This window comes from Schistocerca nitens, chromosome 5 (genome assembly GCF_023898315.1).
Source record: "Schistocerca nitens isolate TAMUIC-IGC-003100 chromosome 5, iqSchNite1.1, whole genome shotgun sequence".
NCBI lineage: Eukaryota > Metazoa > Arthropoda > Insecta > Orthoptera > Acrididae > Schistocerca > Schistocerca nitens.
The window spans coordinates 792,455,125-792,480,137 of NC_064618.1; the positions used below are offsets into that span (position 1 = coordinate 792,455,125).

General features: G+C 44.0%; 1 protein-coding gene across 2 annotated transcripts in view; it reads left to right on the forward strand.

Annotated features, from left to right (window-relative positions):
- Positions 1-25,013, forward strand: part of LOC126260023 (proton-coupled amino acid transporter 1-like) — a 447,322-nt gene that overhangs the window by 277,512 nt on the left and 144,797 nt on the right. For both annotated transcript variants that reach the window (XM_049957187.1, XM_049957188.1), the window contains 2 exons: positions 13,125-13,238; positions 22,321-22,471. In XM_049957187.1, the coding sequence (XP_049813144.1) occupies positions 13,125-13,238; positions 22,321-22,471 (265 nt within the window). The remainder of the gene's footprint in view (positions 1-13,124; positions 13,239-22,320; positions 22,472-25,013) is intronic.

The window sequence follows — 25,013 nt, forward strand, 5'->3', positions numbered from 1 at the left end:
AGTTCGGAGTGGAGAGGATATAAAATGTAGACTGGCATTGGCAAGGAAAGCGTGTCTGAAGAAGAGAAATTTGTTAACATCGAGTATAGATTTAAGTGTCAATGGAGTCGTTTCTGAAAGTATTTGTATGGAGTGCAGTCTGTATGGAAGTGAAACATGGACGATAAATAGTTTGGACGAGAAGAGAATAGAAGATTTCGAAATGTGGTGCTACAGAAGAATGCTGAAGATTAGATGGGTAGATCACATTGCTAATGAGGAGGTATTGAACAGAATTGGGGAGAAGAAGAGTTTTTTGGGACAACTTGACAAGAAGAAGGGACCGGTTGGTAGGACATGTTCTGAGGCATCAAGGGATCACAAATTTTGCATTGGAGGGCAGCGTGGAGGGTAAAAATCGTAGAGGGAGACCAAGAGATGAATACACTAAGCAGATTCAGAAGGACGTACAAGAAGCTTGCACAGGGTAGAGTAGCGTGGAGAGCTACATCAAACCAGTCTCAGGACTGAAGACCACAACAAACAAACAATAAGTCACTTATAAGCCTGAACAGAAACATATTAGATTACGCGTTGCTCAGTTTGCCAGAGTGCTTTCACAGAAAAGTATTTTGAACAATTAGTTTATGAGCCCACTCGAAGCGTAAATGGTTGCGAAAGCATACTTGACCTCGTACCAACAAATACTCTTTGACAAATAGGGAGTATCGTGATGAATACAGGGATAAGCAGCTACAAGGCAGTTGCTGCTAGGCTGAATATCGTAACACCTACAACCATAAAAAAGAAACGCAAAGTACATCTACTTAAACAAAGCTGATAAAACTGCTCTTAATGCCTTTTTAAGAGACAGTTTTTACTCCTTCCGATCTGATCATGTAAGCGTAGAAAAGACGTGGAATGATTTCAAAGAGATAGTATCGACGGCAGTTGTGAGATATTTACCACATAAATTAATAAGTGATGGTACTGATCCCCCATGGTACACAGTTGCAGAAGCAACGAAAAAAAAACAAGCCAAATTTAAAAGAACGCAAAATCCCGAAGATTGGCAAAGTTTTGCAGAAGTTTGAAATAAAGCGCTTATCTCAATGCGAGATGCTTTTAATAATTTCCACAACGAAACTCTGTCTCGGAATCTGGCACAAAACCCAAAGATATTCTGGTTATATATAAAGCACACCATTGGCAAGACACAATCAATACCTTCACTGCGCTATAACAACGGTGAAGTCACTGATGGAACTGCCTCTAAAGCAGAGTTATTAAACACGGTTTTCCGAAATTCCTTCACCAAAGAAGACGAAGTAAATATTCCTGAATTCCAATCAAGAACAACTGCCAAAATGACAAACATAGGAGTTGATATCCTCGGTGTAGCAAGGCAGCTTAAATCACTTAATAAAGGCAACGCCTCCGGTGCAGATATACCAGTCAGGTTCCTTTCTGAGTATGCTGATACAATAGCTCCATATTTAGCGATTACGTACAACCGCTCGCTCACAGAAGGATCCGTACCTATAGACTGGAAAACTGCTCAGGTCACACCAATACCCAAAAAGGGAAATAGGACTAATCCGCTAAAGTCACATTAACGACTGGATTAACACAATGAAGGAGATATTAAGGGAAAAACTTCTCAGGATAATGATGTAGCCTAACCACAGGATTCAAGTTCACTATCAGTTTGTTCAGCTCAATCACAAAGTTACTTCGAATGGTGGTCTTACACAAGCTGATACTTAAACACAGTAAATCAATAAGATGACTGGCTTAGCAGAGCAAGCAGAGTGTTCGCAGGCAGTGCAACAAACCAACCAAACTAAATTGAGTTCTTTAATTTAATTTAAGACTGTATATCAAAAGTTCAGTCACAGATAGCTACACTTGGACTCTCTGTTCAAGTATTTTCTAACTCCCAAATAGTTACACAGAAATAATCCTAAGTCACGAATAGGCAAATATAGATAAAATTCTATGTCTTAATTAACAAAATCATGCAGATCACCTGCCGCACAAACCTTACCAAACCAGCTTATCCACTAAGACACAAACATTAAAAAGACCATGAAACATGCTCTGCCTACTGAAAAACTGTCACGTGACCAACCACAAAGTCAAGTGAGCGAGTTACAACTAGATCACCATTGTTATGGTTATATATTTTACAGTCTTTAAATTAAGTATTTCCAGTGTGCTTCTCATACACTTTTAGATAATTTTCAGTTTGTTATGTTATTACACGCTAAAAATCGTAGAACGACTGAATTTTATTTAGATTTCGTACACCATAAATGGAACGGCAAAAACTAGTCAAGTTCATACCTTTAGTGAGCTTCCCACTACAGTACGAAACTTCTCAAATACTCATCTTACAAATATTAACTTACTAAATTCTCATTTTGTTTCCTATGGTCCAGATAAGTTAAGCGAGGTACAACTCCTAAAGAATCTTATATACTTCCATAACGTCAACTCCATTTTGATTTCAGATGAGTTGGCTGACCTGTGACATACTGCGCGTGGAGGTCTACATCGAAATTATGTTTCGTTCCGACGACACTTCCGCCTTTGCTCTTCGACATTTCCGGTCGAAAAAATTCCAGTTTGTACAGGAGATATCAATAAACATTTTGACCAAATTTGATATTAATATCTATAACACATACCGAGAAAAAAATCTCAAAGTACATGCTTTTTTCGGGCCAAAGATAGTAAACCTCCCCTTAGATTAGATTAGATTAATACTTGTTCCATAGATCATGAATACGACACTTCGTAATGATGTGCAACGTGTCGGTTAGTAAAAGATGTCTGTACAAGATATTACATTACACAAAATATTGCATGACACTAATGTTTAAGTTTTTTTTTTTTTGCCCCCCTTAATTTATATCTAAAAATTCAGCCAATGAGTAGAAGGAGTTGTCATCTAGAAATTCTTTTAACTTATTTTTATATGTTAGTTGGCTGTCTGTCAGGCTTTTGATGCTGTTTGGTAGGTGACCAAAGACTTTTGTGGCAGCATAATTTACCCCTTTCTGTGCCAAAGTCAGATTTAACCCTGCATAGTGAAGATCATCCTTTCTCCTGGTGTTATAGCTATGCACACTGCTATTACTTTTGAACTGGGCTGGATTATTAACAACCAATTTCATAAGTGAATATATATACTGTGAGGTTACTGTGAGGATCCCTAGATCCTTAAATAGATGTCTGCAGGATGACCGTGGGTGGGCTCCAGCAATTATTCTGATTACACGTTTTTGAGCAATGAATACTTTTCTACTCAACGATGAATTACCCCCGAATATGATGCCATACGAAAGCAGTGGTTGAAAGTAGGCATAGTAAGCTAATTTACTGAGATTCTTATCACCGAAATTTGCAATAACCCTAATAGCACACGTTGCTGAACTCAGGCGTATCAGCAGACTATCAAGGTGTTGCTTCCAGTTTAACCTCTCATCAATGAACACACTTAAAAATTTTGAAAATTCTACCTTAGCTACAGACTTCTGATCTAAGTCTATATTTATTACTGGAGTTGTGCCATTTACTGTACGGAACTGTATATACTGTGTTTTATCAAAATTTAAAGAGAGTCCGTTTGCTGAGAACCACTGAATAATTTTGTGAAAAACATCATTTACAATTACATCGCTTAGTTCTTGGTTTTTGGATGTTATTACTATACTTGTATCATCAGCAAAAAGAACTAACTTTGCATATTCATCAATGTGGAATGGTAAGTCATTAATGTATATCAGGAACAGTAAAGGACCTAAGACCGAACCCTGTGGGACCCCGTACTTGATAGCCCCCCCAAGTTTGGGGAATCAGCTGTTGTTTTAACATTACATGAACCACTTATTTCAACTTTCTGCATTCTTCCAGTTAAGTATGAATTAAACCATTTGTGCATTGCCCCCCACAAACCATAATGATTTAGCTTATCTAAAAGAATTCCATGATTTAAGCAACTCCTAGTAGCACAAAAATAAATTGTTCTTTCTCAATGTAGAACTGTATGTGCTGTGCACTTCTCCAGCGTAGCGTGGGTTCTTCAGATTCTTCAGTGGGCTGTTGCAGTACCCATCATCCCACGCAAGGACGTTAAGAATGATTGCACGGTTGAGGATGGACCTGTCTGCGTAAATAACAGCGTTTACCTGCTGTAATTTTCAGCAGTTATTTCCACGCCTGCTCTGTTTGGCACAGTTAGTGTTGCTGCACATTAATATGCTTTTCTGCACTAACTTTAACTCCACATGGTTTACAAAAAAATATTTCCCCATCAGTGTTAAAGAACTTCTCTCAAAAATCACGAACAAAACCTCGCAATTTTATGCAGTTGGAGCAGTTTACTTTCGGCATGTCGAACCGGACTATCTTTCAAATTGAACAGTGTGCGGTGTTCATTACGCCTGAAGCCATCATTGTTGCCTTCGAGAGCGTTTCGCCGACCCCGCACAACTATGTCTTACGTCAGTGAACTGACTAGTGTGTTACGCTGCTCAGCTACTGTAGTCCTGACAAGTATATTTTTTTAGTAATTGTTGTGTTTGTTTGTGAGAATATCACCTGAAACACTGTCGAGTGAGCAACGTTTTCAAGTTTTTATTTTTTCCTTATAGATACGACAGATATATGCATTTTTGATAGAAGTTGGCCGAAATATGACCTAGTATGGAAAAATTTTGCCAAAGCATGATCTATTACCTTTAAAAGGTATAAATATTTCTTAATATATACAACCAAAATAAATTTTGCTACGCTACAATACCTGAATTCGTACACAAATTGTTGGAAAATTCACCCTAAAGTTCTGGAAAAAATTATGACATGTTATTTAAGTCCTTGTCCTAATAATTACCCGATATTAATCCCGTACCAAATCTCCGTGCGAGTGAAAACTAAAAACATCCCTCGAATTTGGCAGCTGTTTTTTAGGATCTAATTATCAATGAGTGTCTTTAATCGGGCATAACATGCTTAAGGTAACCTGGGGTCTATTCCTCCCAAGTCGAATTGAGGCCATTATCAAATCACAGATGATGCTACACACGGTCCTAGTGTGATATCTCCAAGGGGTGCTGTGTACATTGTGCGTAACCAACACTACGAATAAATCGGAGGGCCTTAGTCACTCCATGTAGTGCTGTTTCACTACTCGGGCCGGTGAACATTAGGTTCATGAAGCACGTCAGCGGCACCAAGAGCTTAATGTAATGACTGGCACGAGACGCAAGTTGTGAGAAGGAGGGGGCAATAGGCGGGCAGTGTTCCCAGAGCTTGGAATTCTCTCAGGCTAATAGCAGCCTGTAACAGGTCCTTGAAGACATCCTACCATGTCGCGATGTCGCGTGTTTCACTCAAGGACCGCTTGCTCAAATCCTTGATTCTTGAGAATGGCAAGCGCGAAACATAACCACCACTCCAACTCGTAACACAGCACTTTCAAATCTACTTCTTCGATTGTAATTTGTGAAGCTTTTCAGTTAACGATCACAGACGAAACTACTAACAAATTCACTAGGGAGAAGATCTGCTTCGTAAACATACCTTAGCCACATATATTTTTCCTTTTCTTTCAGATGCAGTGCATCTATGAATTCCTTGTGTTCGGTGAACATTTCTGTCCTAGTCTATCTACAATATTCAGTTACATCACACGTGTAATTAGCCTATGCGTGTTAAAAAAGGAACTTGTCAATCCATCTACGGACGCTCACAGTGCTGTATCAAAGCGATTAAGAAAAGAAAGTCTTCCCTTTAACAAGAAAGCACTCAAAAGGATGCCTGTCATTTTTGCTATAACTACGAAAGAATGTTTTGCAACATGCTCCGAACGATTCGATATTGCTTTGTTTCACGACACTCCAGAGCTGATTCAAAATTGTCAGATTTTGCAATTATGTTACCACACACACCTCTACTAATATGTTAATGGTCGCTTCTTTCGCGTTTTCAATCACTCCTGAGGCTGCAAATGCACGCACGTCACAGTACCAGTAGAGAGTATCCACCGGGGTGGGCTGCGTGAATGTGCAGCCTCAGGATTTGTCGAAAACACCAAACAAATGACGTTAACAGCTGTCCACTGCAGTGGAAAGTGCACCACGGGTATAAGTTCCTTCACCAAATGTTGACGTACTGATTTCCAAATAAAATATAATTCGTCATGTGAGGGCAGTCACGCTGAAATAAGCATTATATGGCAAAATAACAACACGAAACAAGAATTCAGAGAGGCGCTGACTTCATTTCGTCGCAAGACAGGGAACTATGGTTTTAAATAGTATTACTTTAATCATTTCATCTCTCGTGGACCAAAGTAGATAGAGGAAGACATGATACCAGTGGCTAAGAACGTGCTCATTCTATTACATTGGTAACAAATTCGGATTATGCATATTGACTTGAATGATTCGTAAAGGGAATCACTGCCAGCAATTGTCTGATTTCGGTGCAGTACTTTCGAAAACTCCATTACGGCAATAGTGTCGCTGTGTAATATGCAGAAAGATGTAGACAAAGGATGTCATATAGGCTAAAATGCACTAACGTCGTATGGTTTTTGGACACATAATAAGATCGCTGAGGTATTTTCCCACCGAGCCATCTCCCTCCACTATTCTGTGAACTTTTAACATATCGTTCTGCCCCTCGGACATCGGCTAGTGCTGGTCGCTATTGCGAACGTCGTCGTCGGTTTTCCGGAGACGGGGCTATTCTTCAGCCTGGAGACAACGGATTGGCCTGCCCTTAATCTGGCTCAATAGGAGGTGATCTGAACCGATTATGCCGTCTTCAAACGCGAGTGATTTTCACAGGTTTGTCCGTGTTTCCTAATACTTTTTGCAAAAGAAAACTTGTCGGAGGTTCGGCAGGAACCAACACCTTACGGCAAGTAAGACGAGTGTCACCAGCAAATGGCCAATTGAAATGTCCAGGATTGTTTTCCGTTGTTTTTAGAAATGGGGGAACTTGGTAAGTGAGCAGTTGCTAAGTGGAGACACGTCTTATATTGGAGGCGGTGTAGTGAGTGTTCGCAGAGCTCATTTCCATGCAGTGGTCGGATCTGCAAACTTCCGAAAGTAGTAGGATTGTTAAAGGGCTTGTGCTATAGAAGAAGTATCTGTTCTAAATATGCCTAGCGGGTCGAAGAGATGCTGGTGACACGTCATTAGCATGATAATATTAGGTTGGTGCGTAAGTTTGTGGCGTTTTTGTTTTGCATGTTGATATTCCGGTTGATATGGTTTTATTTGTCGTTTGTCATTTTTTAGTATCAGTTCACTGTTGCTGTTTGAGTTTACATACTGCCGTTTTGTCTTTTGAAGACAGTGACTGGAGCTGTAGACGCTAGAAAATGGATTGCCAAGTGGATAAACCGGAACATTTCTGACACATTCGTCTGTTTTTCAACAGCAGCGGAAGGAGCCAGGAACATTTTTGCCGTATATGGAGATAATGCCATTGGACAGAGCACGACAGGGAAATGTTTTTCTCGTTTTAAAAAAATATTCAAATGTGTGTGAAATCGTATGGGACTTAACTGTTAAGGTCATCCAGTCCCTAAGCTTACACACTACTTAACCTAAATTATCCTAAGGACAAACACACACACCCATGCCCGAGGGAGGACTCGAACCTCCGCCGGGACCAGCTGAACAAATTCTTCGCCTCAAAACCACGTGATTTCTACAGTTGCGCAATCTAAAAGTTATCCCAGCGTTGGCAATCTGTTGTAACTAGTGAAGGAGAATATATCATTGACGACTCAAGTCTCTGTTATGTGTATCTGTTGTGTTTATTAAACTTATGGGAAAACGCTACGAACCCCTGCACCAACCCAGCATATTCGCAGCAAACACAGAAATGATGCAGGCCTCTCCAACATAACGTTTGCTTGGAAGTCTATGAAGCAAACGTCGCATAACTTGTCTCGTACACCACATAGCGCTAATGGTGTACGGATTGTCGCTGCGGTAGCGGGTGGCTCTTGACCAGGCGCTCCAGAACCTTCGAGACAACAGACGATAAGGAAATTTCCAGCTGTTCGGAAAACCTCATTTCCCTCCGCGCTCTAGTACCTCACATTCCCGTGTGTACTTAAAGGTCGTTAAGTGTACAAACCAAGTGCCGTTCCCGGCAGTATCTCAATAGGGAGACTGCTTTCGCTACATGATGCTCCAGCCCATTGTCCGAACAGCGTTGTAAGTGGAGTAATGGCTTGAATCAAGAATACACTAGTCGAATTAGGAACGGCCTTGTAAAGTGTAGAAAATTTATGAGCCATAGAATATCTTAGTATCGTCAGTAACTTGGCATACATATCACATACTGTCTGGAAGCGCTATGGGGGTAAGAAACTCGCTTGTATGAAAGGAATACGTTGGTGAGGAGGGGGGGGGGGGGGGGTAGAGGGAATCTACGACCTGCGAATACCCATACTTTACTCATTCAGTATTTCAGAATTAGAGCACCTAGTGACTTGTAACAAACTTTCCACATAATTTCAAACCTTTATGAAATTTTTCTCGCTGACAACCTCCATAAAACGATGAAAGGGAAAAAGCTTATCGCTCACTACATTTTCACTCTTCATTCACTAAAACTTCTGCATCAGGTATTATCACCCCAAACCCCAACCTCCTACTGGGGTGGGGATGATAAAGTGGAGAGAAAAGGGAGAGAGGAAGAGATGGACAGAGAGGGGAAAGCAGTCAGGACAGAGGAGGCGATAGACATGTGGAGGAGGAGATCAAAAAGGGAAGATAGGGACGAGAAGATGTATTAAGGAAAGAGGAGAAGTAGGGAAAAGAGAGGGAAGGAGGAGATCAACTGAGAATGTGATAGAAGGCGATAAAGGGATGAGGAAATGGACAGAGAAAGGGAAGAGAAGATGAACAGATGGAGGAATAGATGGACAGAGAGTGTGGAGTAGGAGATGGTCAGACAGAGGGGAGAGAAGGAGATGAATAGTGTGATTAGGAGACAGAGTGGGCAGGAGGAGATGGACTCACAGGGGAAGGAGGTGATGAGCAGAGTGGGAACGACGAGATGGATAGAGAGCAGAAGGGTGTGGAGCAGATGGACAGAGGAAGTTAGGAGGAGCAGGTTGACAGAGAGAGGGGGCGGTAGCAGATGGATAGAGAGAGAGCAAGGAGGAGGTAGACAATGAGGGGAATGGAGAAGTTGGTCAGAGAGGGGGGGAGGAGGAGATTGAATGAGAGTGGGTGGTAGGAGGAGACAGACAAAGAGACAGGACGAAATGGAAGATGAGAGAAGAGAAACAGAAAGGAGGAGGAGATGGACTGAGAGAGGTGGCGGAGGAGATGGACAGAGAGAGAGGGGAAGGAGGAGATGGACACAGAGGAGAGAAGGAAATAAAGGGACTGATAAGGACGCAGTGGTGCAGAGGGAGATGTATACAGAAGAGAGGGGAAGTGTTAGGCAGAGAAGGAGTACTTAGATAGAGGAGCAGAGGGGTGAGAAGCAGGTGGAGAGAGAGTGGGGATGAGCAGATGGACAGAGAAAGGGCTATGAGGAGGTGGACTGACTGTGAGGGGTGGAGGAGGTGGGCAGAAAGAGGGGGAGGAGGAGACCAACAGAGAGGAGAGTGGGGGATGTGGACAGACAGGGGGAAGCAGGATACGGACTGATACTTAGAATAAATACAACGCCAGGTGCTCGGATAGTTTTCAGTAAAACGTGACATGTACGTTTTCTGAACGTACCCAGAAGGGAAGGAGAATAAAAAATCAAGCTTCACTTGTTGAGAGGGTATGTAATGCATTTCAGTGACTGTAAAATGGATTCAAAAAAGATTGTGGTATGTGTACACAAATCAGTATCACTTTGCACCCCTTCTGTCGTGGATGCATATACTGATTGGGATGAAAAGGGGGTCAGAAATCCGTCATATCCTCTCCTGGGTCAAGCTGGCCACAAGTATTTTAACTACTCTTAGACATTCTGGATACTGCCCCTCAGACATAGTTGGCATCTGCGCTGGTTCAAAATGGCTCTGAGCACTATGGGAGTTAACATCTGTGGTCATCAGTCCCCTAGAACTTAGAACTACTTAAACCTAACTAACCTAAGGACATCACAAACATCCATGCCCGAGGCAGGATTCGAACCTGCGACCGTGGCGGTCGCGCGGTTCCAGACTGAAGCGCCTAGAACCGCACGGCCACACCAGCCGGCTCTGATCTGGTGCCACACATGATCTATCGGGAATGCATCCAGAGGCAGCAGTACCTCAACATCACGAATATAGTTCACAGGAACAAATTCGATGTATGGACGAGCATTATCCTGCTGGAAAATGATACCACGATAATGTAGCATAAGAGACAGGACACAGGATGTCCGTGAAATCCCGTTGTGCCATCGGAGTTCTTCCAGTCGCTTCCATGCACGATCTGAAGTCATGCCTGATGGCTCCTCCGCCATAACGTCAGGAGTTACACGGCTGAGCCTCTACCCAGACAGCTGTCCTACTCGCCTGCAGTGGTCATCCGGTGGTAGCGCAGAGCAGTAAACAATTGCTGAACACAATGCGACGTTATTCATCAGTAGTCCATCCTTTCCAGTCACGGCAGCCTATACATCGGACAGTAATGCCCTAGTCTGGCTGGTACTACTCTACGATCAGTGGTACAGGATGACACATAATTTTGCAGGGAGAGCATTAATTGTTCTCAGGTGGCTGGTGCAGATGTGAAGGGGCAACGACGTTCTTGGTGCATAATACGGCGATCCTTCCTTCCGGTCGTCAGATGTGGTCTACCAGAACATTGACGAGTATGCCTGCCATCACATTATCTTGCAGTCCGCCATGGAGCCACTGTCACATCCAGATACCTCACCAATCAGGATACTGCAAGATTACATCAGCCGGCCAAATGGACGCACACGCTAATGCGCCCTTCAGACTTTATGAGATGTTGATAACGCTATCTCACATGAGTACATGGCATCTCTGTATCCTTCACTGTGAGCGATCGAGATGTGACGCTGTCACTTACATTCCCGCCGATGCACGAAGTTTCATTGGCAACCGATATTGGCTTACATTACTTTTTTTGGCACGCACTGTATATCGCAAAGATACACTGCAATCCATCTGAAGTGGGGTGTTTATTGCAACGAAAGAAGTATTTTAGATCCAAAATGAATCCGGCTGTGAACTGATAAGGTCAAGAGCAGCCGACGAGGGTGAACTTAGATTAATATTAGGATGTCGTTACCGGAACATGAATCGTAGACTAATTCAAAGATTGTCTAGAGGTTACCGTGTATCCTGTAACAGGCAGAAAAATAAAGAACCTAATAAAGATACCACGTAATGTTCTGAAACATTGATGGGTGACAGAGAAATAAATTAATACTGTCACTCATAAGACAGAAAACTATACGAATACGAATGCCTCAAGCGAAAATTCGAAATAGTAACTATGTCGTAAAGGTTATTGTTATAAAACACGTTCGTAAAGAGTGAACTGTTAGAGAGTTATCATGAGTTTGGTCTGCCTTGGCTTTGAAAAGCCATCAGTGGCAGATTGAGTCGAATCTATCACTGATTCTCTCGAGAATATGAGTGTGCTACTCCAGAACGAATTCCATTCCGCTTTCATACCACACAATGCGAGCACAGACATCTACATCATCCACAGCCATACTCTGCAAGCGACCTTGGGACGTTTGGTCGAGGGTACCTCTGTTGGCCACTATCACTTCTCCGCTTTTCTGTTCCACTCGCGAATCTTTCGTGGACAGAAAGACTGCCGACGAGTTTCCTTTGGAGCTCTCATTTCCCTGATTAATACGTCGTGTTCATTCCACGAGACACATGTCGCAGGAAACAGTATGTTGCTCACCTCTTCTTCGAATGTACGCTCTCGGAGTTTCAATAGTAACATTCTCCGTGATATAGAACACCACTCTTGTAGCGTCTGCCACTGCAGTCTGTCGAACGTTTCCGTATCACTCTGACACTTGCTAAACGATTCCGTGACAAAACGTGCCGCTCTTCGTTGGATCTTCTCTATCTACTTGGTACGGGTCCCACACTATTGAACAAAACTTAAGAATCTGTCTAACACATGAGTCGTGAGCCATTTCTTTCGTGGATGAATTACATTTCCTTGAGATTTTTCCAATGGATCTCAGCCCGGAATCTGCTTTTCCTGTCATTTGTCTTATGTGCACGTTCAACTTTAGACCGCTCCGGACGGCTACTGCTAGCTGTTATCGTTCCCAGTGATTTTGCGTCAATGGATCTCTTCGCCTGTTTACGCTGAACATGTTACATCTATTACCGTTCACGATGAACTACCATGTGATTTACTGATCACTGACTCCTACGCAAATCATTCTCCATTTTGCAAAGGCCTTCTGGCATTGAAGCATTCCCATAGACGGCAATATCGTTTGCAGAAATCTTCATAGAGCATACAACATTATGCAGTATCGTAGATCATTTATACTTGTTGTAAACACTGATGGTTCCATAACAATTCCCCGGCACACTCCAGAAGTTACAACTACGTCTGTCGATTTCATCCCGTAAAGAATAACATATTGCGTTCTATGTGCAACGAATGTCTAAATCTAGTCACACACCTGGTGTAATACTCGGCAATCTCGTATGTTGTCCGCTAAGTGACAGTGCATCTATTGCTTTTCAAAACTCACGGTACACAGTATCAGCCTTGGCGCCATTGCCTACGGCGCTCTAGATTTCAGGAATAGAGCGAGGCTTTTCACAAGATCTGTATTTACGGAACTCGTGTTCGTTTTTATAGAGGAGATTTTCGTTTTCCCGAAACTTCGAAATAGCTTATCTCGAACCATGATCCAGTAACATTATTGCTATGAAATTTAATCACTTTAGAGTGTGTCAGCACATAATTTCGGTCAACAAAACTTCCTGTCAGTGCACGATTAACTACTCTTTGTGGTAAGGCAGACATCCCAACTGGATACTTTTCCCTTCACATGGGACAACTGTGCCACAACTCAGCCCCCTACTCTAGAGCCTTGACTTGTTGATCTCTTCTTGCGAGTTTCCACCAAACATTTATCAGAGTGACATCGGTGTGTTGCAGCAACAGCGTGGATGACCTCAAGACGCTGGGAGGCGACGCGACGCGCATCGGCGATTCGCAGGCGGCGCTGACGGAGGCCGACGGGGACCACATCGTCGCTTCGCACCCCACATCGTGAGTACCGCCTCTGTTCTCAGACCGCACCGTAAGTAGTCGTGTCCAGACCCACAGGTACCAGTCACCCTGCACCTCGTTGCTAATTTCGCACTCCACAATTGAAATACCAGACTGCTCTTTTATATACACGTAGCACTGAACTGACTCAACCGCGGCACAACTTGACAGTTTTCTCTTATACAAATCATTGCTAAACATGAAAGAAGCGATAACTTAAAGAACAACCCCCAGGACCGCCTGGAGACCGAACCCAAGGTAATGAATGGGTACTCTGGCATCTTTACTGGAGTACATGGCATTGATCTGCCCTCAGAGCTCCTCTTCTCGCCAAGATGAACATGAGAGAAGCGTTCAATCAGTTCGAAAGTAAAATTAAGAAAAGAAATCTGACTGAAAAATCCAAGAATTTTTATCTTACTTAAAGTCAGTATGCGGATCGAAATCATCTATTCAGTTGCTCAGTGACCAAACGGGCATCGGAACGGAAGTCGCCACAGAGAAAAAATGAATTCGGTCTTCCGACAGTCTGTCACCGCGGAAGACTGCTTTCCTTTCAGTCATCGCACCAACCGCTAAATAGCAGATACTGGGCTAAGTGATCGTGTAATGGAAAATCAATTAAAATCATTCAAGAGTGAAAGACATCTGGTAAAGTAAATTTCCTTTCCATGTTTATGTAATAAAAGCACTCACTTTCGTCTTGAGATTTGATGGTACAGTATTCATGTCAGAGTTAATCTCAATTTATATTATACTTTTGAGCTTTTACAGGAGATTATGGGGAAGAAGAGGTCACTGGAGCTTCGAAGCATTCAAAGCGACTTGGAATAAAGTGAACGCCTCCTAATAGTCGTCAGGCGTATTTTTCTCTGGTGTTTTGGCAGATATCTGCAAATTCGTTTTTGCGGTTTGTACCTGGAGTCAGCCCAAACGAACACTATTCATCACGTCTGTCGTGATGTGCCCAATGTCGACCACAAGCAGCGGTTTGTTTCCGTTACAGACAAAATGATTTTTTAAGAGGAATTTTACGTGCCTATTCGATAGAGCGGCTCCAGATTAGTCTAGTGGGATTTTCTTTTCAGTGATACCTGTTAATAGGAATAGTAAAACGTGAAGAATAATTATTACTCCAGCAGCGGCTGAGCAGCGCTGCTGCGTGATGGTAGCCTGGGGGGCGGTGCTGGAGTACTGGACATTCCTCGTGTTTTACTCTCCATGTTAATGCATAGCGATAAGAAGAAAATTGGGGACCGCTCTATAGAATGGGCACGTAAAATTCCGCTTTAAAAATAATTTTGTTTGAGAGGCAAAAAAAAAACAAAAAAACAACAACGCTTCCCGTCCACATTGGGCGTCGCATAAAAGACGTGCAAGCAGTATTTGTTTGTTTGAGTTGACTCCAGGTACAAACTGCAAAAACTATTTTGCAAATATCTGCCGAAAAACCAGAGAAAATTTGTCTGACGACTCTTAGAAGATACGCCCCGTTTATTTTAACTTGTGACAACTCAGTATCGCCGGCCGAAGTGGCCGTGCGGTTAAAAGCGCTGCAGTCTGGAACCGCAAGACCGCTACGGTCGCAGGTTCGAATCCTGCCTCGGGCATGGATGTTTGTGATGTCCTTAGGTTAGTTAGGTTTAAGTAGTTCTAAGTTCTAGGGGACTGATGACCTCAGAAGTTAAGTCCCATAGTGCTCAGAGCCATTTGAACCATTTTTTGAACAACTCAGTATCTCTAAAACAATGACGCATCGTGTTACAAAAATACTCTGGGTGAGAAGTTAATATTAGTAAAGGGGGACATCCGTCAGTGCTACAAGTGGGCACCTCCTAACCACCCCTCCTAGGTGGGCGACGTCAGCTTTGTATTTTCTAATGGGAACCCTCCCACCCCATTTTTATTGCGTATTCAGAGTCTACGCCGCAAAAACTACACACTGTTAACTGAAACAATTGTTTTACATTCGTGGTACCTGGCGCTGTAATCAAAATAACCAAGTGAACCTACTTTTGCAATTAAGAACCGACGCATTTGATTCAAAATTTCATTTACGATATTAAGGTATTGGTTTGTGTTTACCTGTTGGTATTTATGCTCGAAATTTACTTTAGTGTTGCAAATTTGATTGTGCAGTAGAATATGGTTAGCCGCTCCAATGTTTAGTTACAGCATACGATTAGCGTGATCCAGGAACAAAGACGTGCACGTAATAATTTTCTGTTTCCATCTGGATGCTCGGCTTTCTATGGCGCCCCTTGCCTCGCACCATTATAGTGCATGTTTTCATGGATCATCCATGGCAGCCGCGCCTGTCACTATCACTTCATGGACATTTTACCTTATTACATTGCTTGCGGTTTTTTTACCGCCGGTAGACGTATAGTGGCCAGCGCGAGAGTTATGGCGGTTGGATGGAAACGAACACCGCAATCAGTCATCGCGATGGCTGGGTTCGAGGATAGCCACCGAAATCAAGCATTCCGATGGTTTGGGGACTCACCACAACCAACCCCATAAGGAAAAGAAAGCTACATTACCATTCAAGTAGCTTATTTGCCAGAAATGTCAATGTCTATCCGTATTATTCAGACTGGACAATCACATTTGCAACACTCAACTAATGTTTGAACATCGAACTCAACTGTTGGAACATAAAGGTTAACTTACATTGTATATGAAATGTAGAATGAAATGCTTCAGCTTTTAATTGCAAAAATAGGCACACTTGATATTTGTCGATTTCAGCGCCATACACCACAAATTGAAAACAATGGTCTCAGTTAACCGTATGTATTTTTTGGTGTAGAATCGGAATATGAAATAAAAATGGGAGCACAGGTCTCATTTGAAAACACAAAGTTGAGCCCGCCCACACAGGAGGGGTGTTAGGAGATGTCCAATTGTAGCACAGGCAGATGTCTGCTTTACTTATAGTAACTTTTCACTAAAACATTTTGCTTATACGATGCGTCTTCTTCGAGATTCTTAGTTGGCTCTCAAGTTAAAACACCCTGTATACACACATATGTATGGTGATGCAGCTGCCCCTACTAATGTGTTTTAAGCAACCCACAATGTCTTCAAAAACCATGTGCGAGATTGTCGTGTTTTCTCGCTCACTACGGCCAAATATTAGTTCAAATGGTTCAAATGGCTCTGAGCACTATGGGACTTAACTACTGAGGTCATCAGTCCCCTAGAACTTAGAACTACTTAAACCTAACTAACCTAAGGACATCACACACATCCATGCCCGAGGCAGGATTCGAACCTGCGACCGTAGCGGTCACGCGGTTCCAAACTGACGCGCTTAGAACCGCACGGCCACACCGGCCGGCGCCAAATATTATTCATACAGAAAAAATGGATAGGAGCTTTTTCTACGAAATTTAATGTAGTTAAATTTTACACTGGAGACCAAAGGTTTTAAGTTACTCAAGATAAGTTCAAATGGTTCAAATGGCTCTGAGCACTATGGGACTCAACATCTTAGGTCATAAGTCCCCTAGAACTTAGAACTACTTAAACCTAACTAACCTAAGGACATCACACACACCCATTCCCGAGGCAGGATTCGAACCTGCGACCGTAGCAGTCCCGCGGTTCCGGACTGCAGCGCCAGAACCGCTAGACCACCGCGGCCGGCTACTCAAGATAATCGCGTTGGAAGGTGACTGTTGTACGTTTTCTTTAATAATTCGGAAACTGCGGCCTTTAGCGAAAACGTATCGCAGTACAAAATATAAGTACATTTTCTACAAAGAGATCTTGTTCGTTTTTTCTGTAGGACTAATAGTTTGCACGTAACGAGAGAGAGAAAATATGAAAATCTTTTGCGATGTACTTGAAGGCGTTGTGGATTGCATCAGGTAGGGGCAGCTCAGTCACCTAGTATAGTGTGGGGATTACTAGTTAGTGTAAGGTCTAACACGTAAGTGACTACCGGTATAAAACAGCTCATCTGTAAACAATACGTTTTAGAGCTATGTGATGAAACAACGATCCACAGACTTCATAAAATTTTCGAATATGATAAATATCGCTTATGGCTAACAATACACGTACACTCCTGGAAATTGAAATAAGAACACCGTGAATTCATTGTCCCAGGAAGGGGAAACTTTATTGACACATTCCTGGGGTCAGATACATCACATGATCACACTGACAGAACCACAGGCACATAGACACAGGCAACAGAGCATGCACAATGTCGGCACAAGTACAGTGTATATCCACCTTTCGCAGCAATGCAGGCTGCTATTCTCCCATGGAGACGATCGTAGAGATGCTGGATGTAGTCCTGTGGAACGGCTTGCCATGCCATTTCCACCTGGCGCCTCAGTTGGACCAGCGTTCGTGCTGGACGTGCAGACCGTGTGAGACGACGCTTCATCCAGTCCCAAACATGCTCAATGGGGGACAGATCCGGAGATCTTGCTGGCCAGGGTAGTTGACTTACACCTTCTAGAGCACGTTGGGTGGCACGGGATACATGCGGACGTGCATTGTCCTGTTGGAACAGCAAGTTCCCTTGCCGGTCTAGGAATGGTAGAACGATGGGTTCGATGACGGTTTGGATGTACCGTGCACTATTCAGTGTCCCCTCGACGATCACCAGTGGTGTACGGCCAGTGTAGGAGATCGCTCCCCACACCATGATGCCGGGTGTTGGCCCTGTGTGCCTCGGTCGTATGCAGTCCTGATTGTGGCGCTCACCTGCACGGCGCCAAACACGCATACGACCATCATTGGCACCAAGGCAGAAGCGACTCTCATCGCTGAAGACGACACGTCTCCATTCGTCCCCCCATTCACGCCTGACGCGACACCACTGGAGGCGGGCTGCACGATGTTGGGGCGTGAGCGGAAGACGGCCTAACGGTGTGCGGGACCGTAGCCCAGCTTCATGGAGACGGTTGCGAATGGTCCTCGCCGATACCCCAGGAGCAACAGTGTCCCTAATTTGCTGGGAAGTGGCGGTGCGGTCCCCTACGGCACTGCGTAGGATCCTACGGTCTTGGCGTGCATCCGTGCGTCGCTGCGGTCCGGTCCCAGGTCGACGGGCACGTGCACCTTCCGCCGACCACTGGCGACAACATCGATGTACTGTGGAGACCTCACGCCCCACGTGTTGAGCAATTCGGCGGTACGTCCACCCGGCCTCCCGCATGCCCACTATACGCCCTCGCTCAAAGTCCGTCAACTGCACATACGGTTCACGTCCACGCTGTCGCGGCATGCTACCAGTGTTAAAGACTGCGATGGAGCTCCGTATGCCACGGCAAACTGGCTGACACTGACGGCGGCGGTGCACAAATGCTGCGCAGCTAGCGCCATTCGACGGCCAACACCGCGGGTCCTGGTGTGTCCGCTGTGCCGTGCGTGTGATCATTGCTTGTACAGCCCTCTCGCAGTGTCCGGAGCAAGTATGGTGGGTCTGACACACCGGTGTCAATGTGTTCTTTTTTCCATTTCCAGGAGTGTATTTCGCATCTTCGATTGCAGTTCCTATAGTGTGTCATTTTCAAGCATACATATCTAATGGAGTACCAGCTATCATCAATATTATAAGTAAGGAAAATAGGGCGAATCCCATTTCACGGCGGCAGAAAAAACTACTATCGACGAATGAAGAAAGTTAACGTCTGGAATCTGCCATTTGTACTGCTTCGTTTGGTGGTTGCTTTACAAATACAGCCGTTAAATTTATGTTTTCGTAAGCATGGTCTTCATCCCATGCTGTGGTCACACTATATAGGGTGTAAAAAAATGTACATCCACACTTGTAGGACATATTCCTCACACACAGACGAAGAAATTGCGTTATATGAACATGGGTCTCGAAACGCTTTGATTCCGTGTTACAACTCATTTCTCCAACTCATTAATCATGGGAAACACGAACAGAATGACACAGCATACCACGTGCACCTCTTTCTCACAGGAAATGTTCAACATGCCCTCCTTGGGCATTCATACAACATGCATCAACCCGCCTTCGTAATGAGTCTTGGTTGCGGTGATGTTGTTGTTGTGGTGGTCTTCAGTCCTGAGACTGGTTTGATGCAGCTCTCCATGCTACCCTATCCTGTGCAAGTTTCTTCATCTCCCAGTACTTACGGCAACTTACATCCTTCTGAATCTGCTTAGTGTATTCACCTCCTGGTCTCCCTCTAAGATTTTTACCCTCCATGCTGCCCTCCAATGCTACATTTGTGATCCCTTGATGCCTCAGAACATATCCTACCAACCGGTCCCTTCTTCTTGTCAAGTTGTGCCACAAACTCCTCTTCTCCCCAATTCTATTCAATACCTCCTCATTATTTACGTGATCTGCCCATCTAATCTTCAGCATTCTTCTGTAGCACCACATTTCGAAAGCTTCTATTCTCTTCTTGTCCAAACTATTTATCGTCCATGTTTCACTTCCATACATGGCAACAGTCCATACAAATACTTTCAGAAACGACTTCCTGACGCATCTATAGTCGATATTAACAAATTTCTCTTCTTCAGAAACGCTTTCCTTGCCATTTCCAGTCTACATTTTGTATCTTCTCTACTTCGATTATCATCAGTTATTTTGCTCCCCAAATAGCAAAACTCCTTTACTACTTTAAGTGTCTAATTTCCTAATCTAATTCCCTCAGCATCACCCGACTTAATTCGACCACATTCCATTATCCACGTTTTGATTTTGTTGATGTTCATCTTATATCCTCCTTTCAAGACACTGTCCATTCCGTTCAACTGCTCTTCCAAGTCCTTTGCTGTCTCTGACAGAATTACAATGTCATCGGCGAACCCCAAAGTTTGTATTTCTTCTCCATGGATTTTAATACCTACTTCGAATTTTTCTTTTGTTTCCTTTAGTGCTTGCTCGATATGCCCCTGGAGTATTGTGTATGTTTTCACAGTCTTCCACGATATGGACACGGAGACTCTGAGCACCTTATATTGGTGTTCCATACACAAGAGCTTTCGAACACCCCCACAAATAAAAGTCCACAGGGTTTAGGTCCGGAGAGCATGGAGGCCAGGCAATTGGTCTAACACAAGAGCTTTCGAACACCCCCACAAATAAAAGTCCACAGGGTTTAGGTCCGGAGAGCATGGAGGCCAGGCAATTGGTCTAACTCCGCCTACCCATCTGTCGCCGAATCCGATGTTTAGAAGCCGACAGACATTAATTCTAGAATGAGGTGATGCTCCATCGTGCAACAAGATCATGTTTTGTCGCACAGCTAAAGGCACATCTACTAACAGATCAGGTAGAACATTCTCTACGAAATTATGATAACTTCGTCTGTCGACCCAGAGTGGAAGCAACTGAGGCCCCACCAGTCATCAACAACGCCGTCCCAAACATCGACATAAAATCTCTGTTGATGAATTGCTTTTACAGCTGCTTGAGTGCTGAATCTATCCATACATGCCGACTTTGAAAATTTGCAATCTGATCTCTTTGAAACGACGCCTCATCTGTGAACAGAACCGTTCCAGTAAAATTAGGGTGGACACTTTGTCGAGTAAGCCATTCGCAGACGAGTACCTGTGCAGGAAAATCAGCTGCTGATAGAGCCTGCTCACGCTGTAAATGGTGCAGTGCAGCTGCTCGTCGTGTAACACTCACACAACATTCGGTGTTGCAGCTGCATGTCTTGCACTGACACTGGTATCGTCAACTGCATGAAGAATTGCAAGCCCCATTGCGGTGTCTATGCCGACACCAGATTTAACGCACTCCCTCCCCTTCAACCGTAACGACGCAAAGCCAACATTAGACTGTACAAGCACTCGTCAAACTCATCCATACTACACACATACGCTGTTGATACTTCGTAACAGGTCGGAGGAAGGCAACGGCAGACCACCTCCGCAAGGTCTCTGCCATGAGCAGCGATGCAGGATTCCTGCATCTGCTTCCCTGCGCTCATTTACTGAGTATTGGACTACTTTGACATTTGATATATGTAAACGTGATTAACACAGGACACTGTCCTCTCAAGAGGAATAAATATGCGAAGATAGTTACTGTTCTCGAAAGAGCAGATACGATTGATGACCGTGCAGCTTCTCTAGAAATAAATGATAATTAATTGAAACCCTCAACTGCTGACAGGTGTTGATATACCTCGATGGGGACAGCTGAAAATTAGTGCCCCGACCGGGACTCGGACCCGGGATCTCCTGCTTACAGCCGGCCGGAGTGGCCGAGCGGTTAAAGGCGCTACAGTCTGGAACCGCACGACCGCTACGGTCGCAGATTCGAATCCTGCCTCGGGCATGGATGTGTGTGATGTCCTTAGGTTAGTTAGGTTTAAGTAGTTCTAAGTTCTAGGGGACTTATGACCACAGCAGTTGAGTCCCATAGTGCTCAGAGCCATTCGAACCATCTCCTGCTTACAGGGCAGACGCTCTATCCATCTTAGCCACCGAGGACACAGATGAATACCGCGACTGCAGGGACTAATCTTTTACACGCTTCCCGTGAGACCCACATTCCCAACTGTCCACAATCTACATACGTAATGTTCCTAATAGATATTTGCCCATTCACTCATTAATCGCGCACACTAAGGTGATGATTCCCGTAAGAGTTTGGGCAACCTGTGCGCATTCGCGTAGTCGCGGTATTCGTCTGTGCCCCCGGTGGCTCAGATGCATAGAGCGTCTGCCATGTAAGCAGGAGGTCCCGGGTTCGAGTCCCGGTCGGGGCGCACATTTTCTGCTGTCACCATCGAGGCATATCAACAACACCTGTCAGCAGCTAAGGGTTTCAATAAATTGTCATGAATAAATATGCATTGACGCCTTTTACAGTGAGCTGTTACTTGAGAATGGTACAACGGCCGAAGTCGCGATCATAATTAAATTCATTCAATAACAGCCGGAAAATGTTGTCCATTCTGAAATACTGCAGGACTGTGGATGCAGGTAAACAGAGAATAATTGCTCGTTCTTGTTGTTTATTTCATTCATTTCTGTGAAGAAAGTAGCGTCATATGAACGTCACGTAATTGGCGCCCAGTGGTACACGTCGCTAAAGTTGTGTCCGTGTGTGGTGGTACAGGTACCTCGAGACGATGATCCACCTGCTGAAGGGCAACGTCGGCTCCGGCATGTTCGCCATGGGCGACGCCTTCAAGAACGCCGGCTTGGCCCTGGGCACGGTGGCCACCATCTTCCTCGGCGTCATCTGTGTGCACAGCCAGCACCTGCTGGTACGTAAACAGTCACGCAGAAATTCACGATAGCAGTTATTTATTAAGTGCAGCTTCTTTGTTTCGGCTTGTCTTTTTGATATGTAGAGTAATTGTTACGACTTTTTATTCATTTTCGTCGTTTATGATGCATTAGCTCCATACTTAACAATCATGTACAACCGTTCGCTCGACGAAAGATCCGTACCCAAAGACTGGAAAGTTGCACAGGTCACACCAGTATTAAAGAAAGGTAGTAGGAGTAATTCACTAAATTACAGGGCCATATCGTTAGCCCGCATCTCGTGGTCGTGCGGTAGCGTTCTCGCTTCCCACACCCGGGTTCCCGGGTTCGATTCCCGGCGGGGTCAGGGATTTTCTCTGCCTCGTGATGGCTGGGTGTTGTGTGCTGTCCTTAGGTTAGTTAGGTTTAAGTAGTTCTAAGTTCTAGGGGACTTATGACCACAGCAGTTGGGTCCCATAGTGCTCAGAGCCATTTGAACCATTTGAACCATATCGTTAACGTCGATATGCAGCAGGATTCTGGAACACATATTGTGTTAGAACGTTACGAATTACCTCGAAGGAAACGGTCTATTGACACACAGTCAACATGGGTTTAGAAAACATCGTTCGTGTGAAATACAACTAGCTCTTTATCCACATGAAGCGCTGAGTGCTATTGACAAGGGATTTCAGATCGATTCCGTATTCCTGCATTCCCGAAAGGCTTTTGACACTGTACCACACAAGCGGCTCGTAGTAAAATTGCGTGCTTATGGAATATCATCTCAGTTATGTGACTGGATTTGCGATTTCCTGTCAGAAAGGTCACAGTTCATAGTAATTGACAGAAAGTCATCGAGTAAAACAGAAGTGATTTCAAGCGTTCCTCAAGGCAGTGTTATAGGCCCTTTGCTGTTCCTTATCTATACAAACGATTTGGGAGACAATCTGAGCAGCCGTGTTCGGTTGTTTGCACATGACGCTGTCGTTTATCGACTAATAAAGTCATCAGAAGATCAAAACAAACTGCAAAACGATTTAGAAAAAATATCTGAATGATGCGAAAAGTGGCAGTTGACCCTAAATAACGAAAAGTGTGAGGTCATCCACATGAGTGCTAAAAGGAACTCGTTAAACTTCGCTTACACGATAAGTCAGTCGAATCTAAAAGCCGTTCAAAACGGTTCAAATGGCTCTGAGCACTATGGGACTCAACTGCTGAGGTCATTAGTCCCCTAGAACTTAGAACTAGTTAAACCTAACTAACCTAAGGACATCACAAACATCCATGCCCGAGGCAGGATTCGAACCTGCGACCGTAGCGGTCTTGCGGTTCCAGACTGCAGCGCCTTTAACCGCACGGCCACTTCGGCCGGCCCTCTAAAAGCCGTAATTTCAACTAACAAGGGAACCTCGCCATCGCACCCTCGTCAGATTTAGTTATAAGTTGGCACAGTAGATAGGCCTTGAAAAACTGAACACAGATCAATCGAGAAAATAGGAAGAAGTTGTGTGGAACTATGAAAAAATAAGCAAAATATACAAACTGAGTAGTCCATGCGCAAGATAAGCACCAACAAGGATAGTTGAGCTCAGGAGAGCCGTGGACACGTGGTTAGCGTGAGCAGCTGCGGAACTAGAGGTCCTTGGTTCAAGTCTTCCCTCGAGGGAGTAGTTTAATTTTCTACTTTCAGACAATCATCACCACACCTACTGTTTATCAACAAATGTAGGAAATAATCATACAAATGTTCGACAATCGTTCGATCCCCTAAGGAACTTTCTGATGCTTCACAGTTCGGAAAATATTCATTGACATTGTTATTGAAGTCGCGAGCTATATTTGCTGGATTCATATTGCCCACGGAATGCATCTCACGTATTTAATGCACTCTCGTCCAAAGTAGCGAACAGTCAACTGCCAGCCAGGGAGCCTCGTTAGCAGGAATACTCTCTCTTCCGTGCGCTGTAGTCGACTGACGTCATGTGTTTCGATGTTTGTTTAGGTGTGGCGTCATCATACTACGACGCAGTTACCTCGCATCGGACAGACGGACGGACAGATAATAATTGTCTGAAAACAAAAAATTAAACTTTTCACTCGAGGGAAGACTTGAACCCAGGACCTCTCGTTCCGCAGACGCTCACGCTAACCACGGGATCACGGCGCTTCTGAGCTCACCCTATCCTTGATGTTGCCTATCTTGCACATGGACTACTCAGTTTGTATATTTTGCTTATTTTTTTCATCCACACAACTTCTTCCTGTTTTCGATTGATCTGTGTTCAGTTTTTCAAGGCCTATCTACTGTGCCAGCTTATAACTAAATCTGAGGGGGGTGCGATGGGGATGTTCCCTTGTAAGTACCTTGGTATTACAATTACGAACGACTTAAATTGGAAAGAACACATAGAAAATGTTGTGGAGAAGGCTAACCAAAGGCTGCGTTTTATTGGCAGGACACTTAGAAAATGTAAAAGACCTACTAAGAAGACTGCCTACACTACGCTTGTCCGTCCTCTTTTAGAATACTGCTGCGCGGTGTGGGATCCTTAC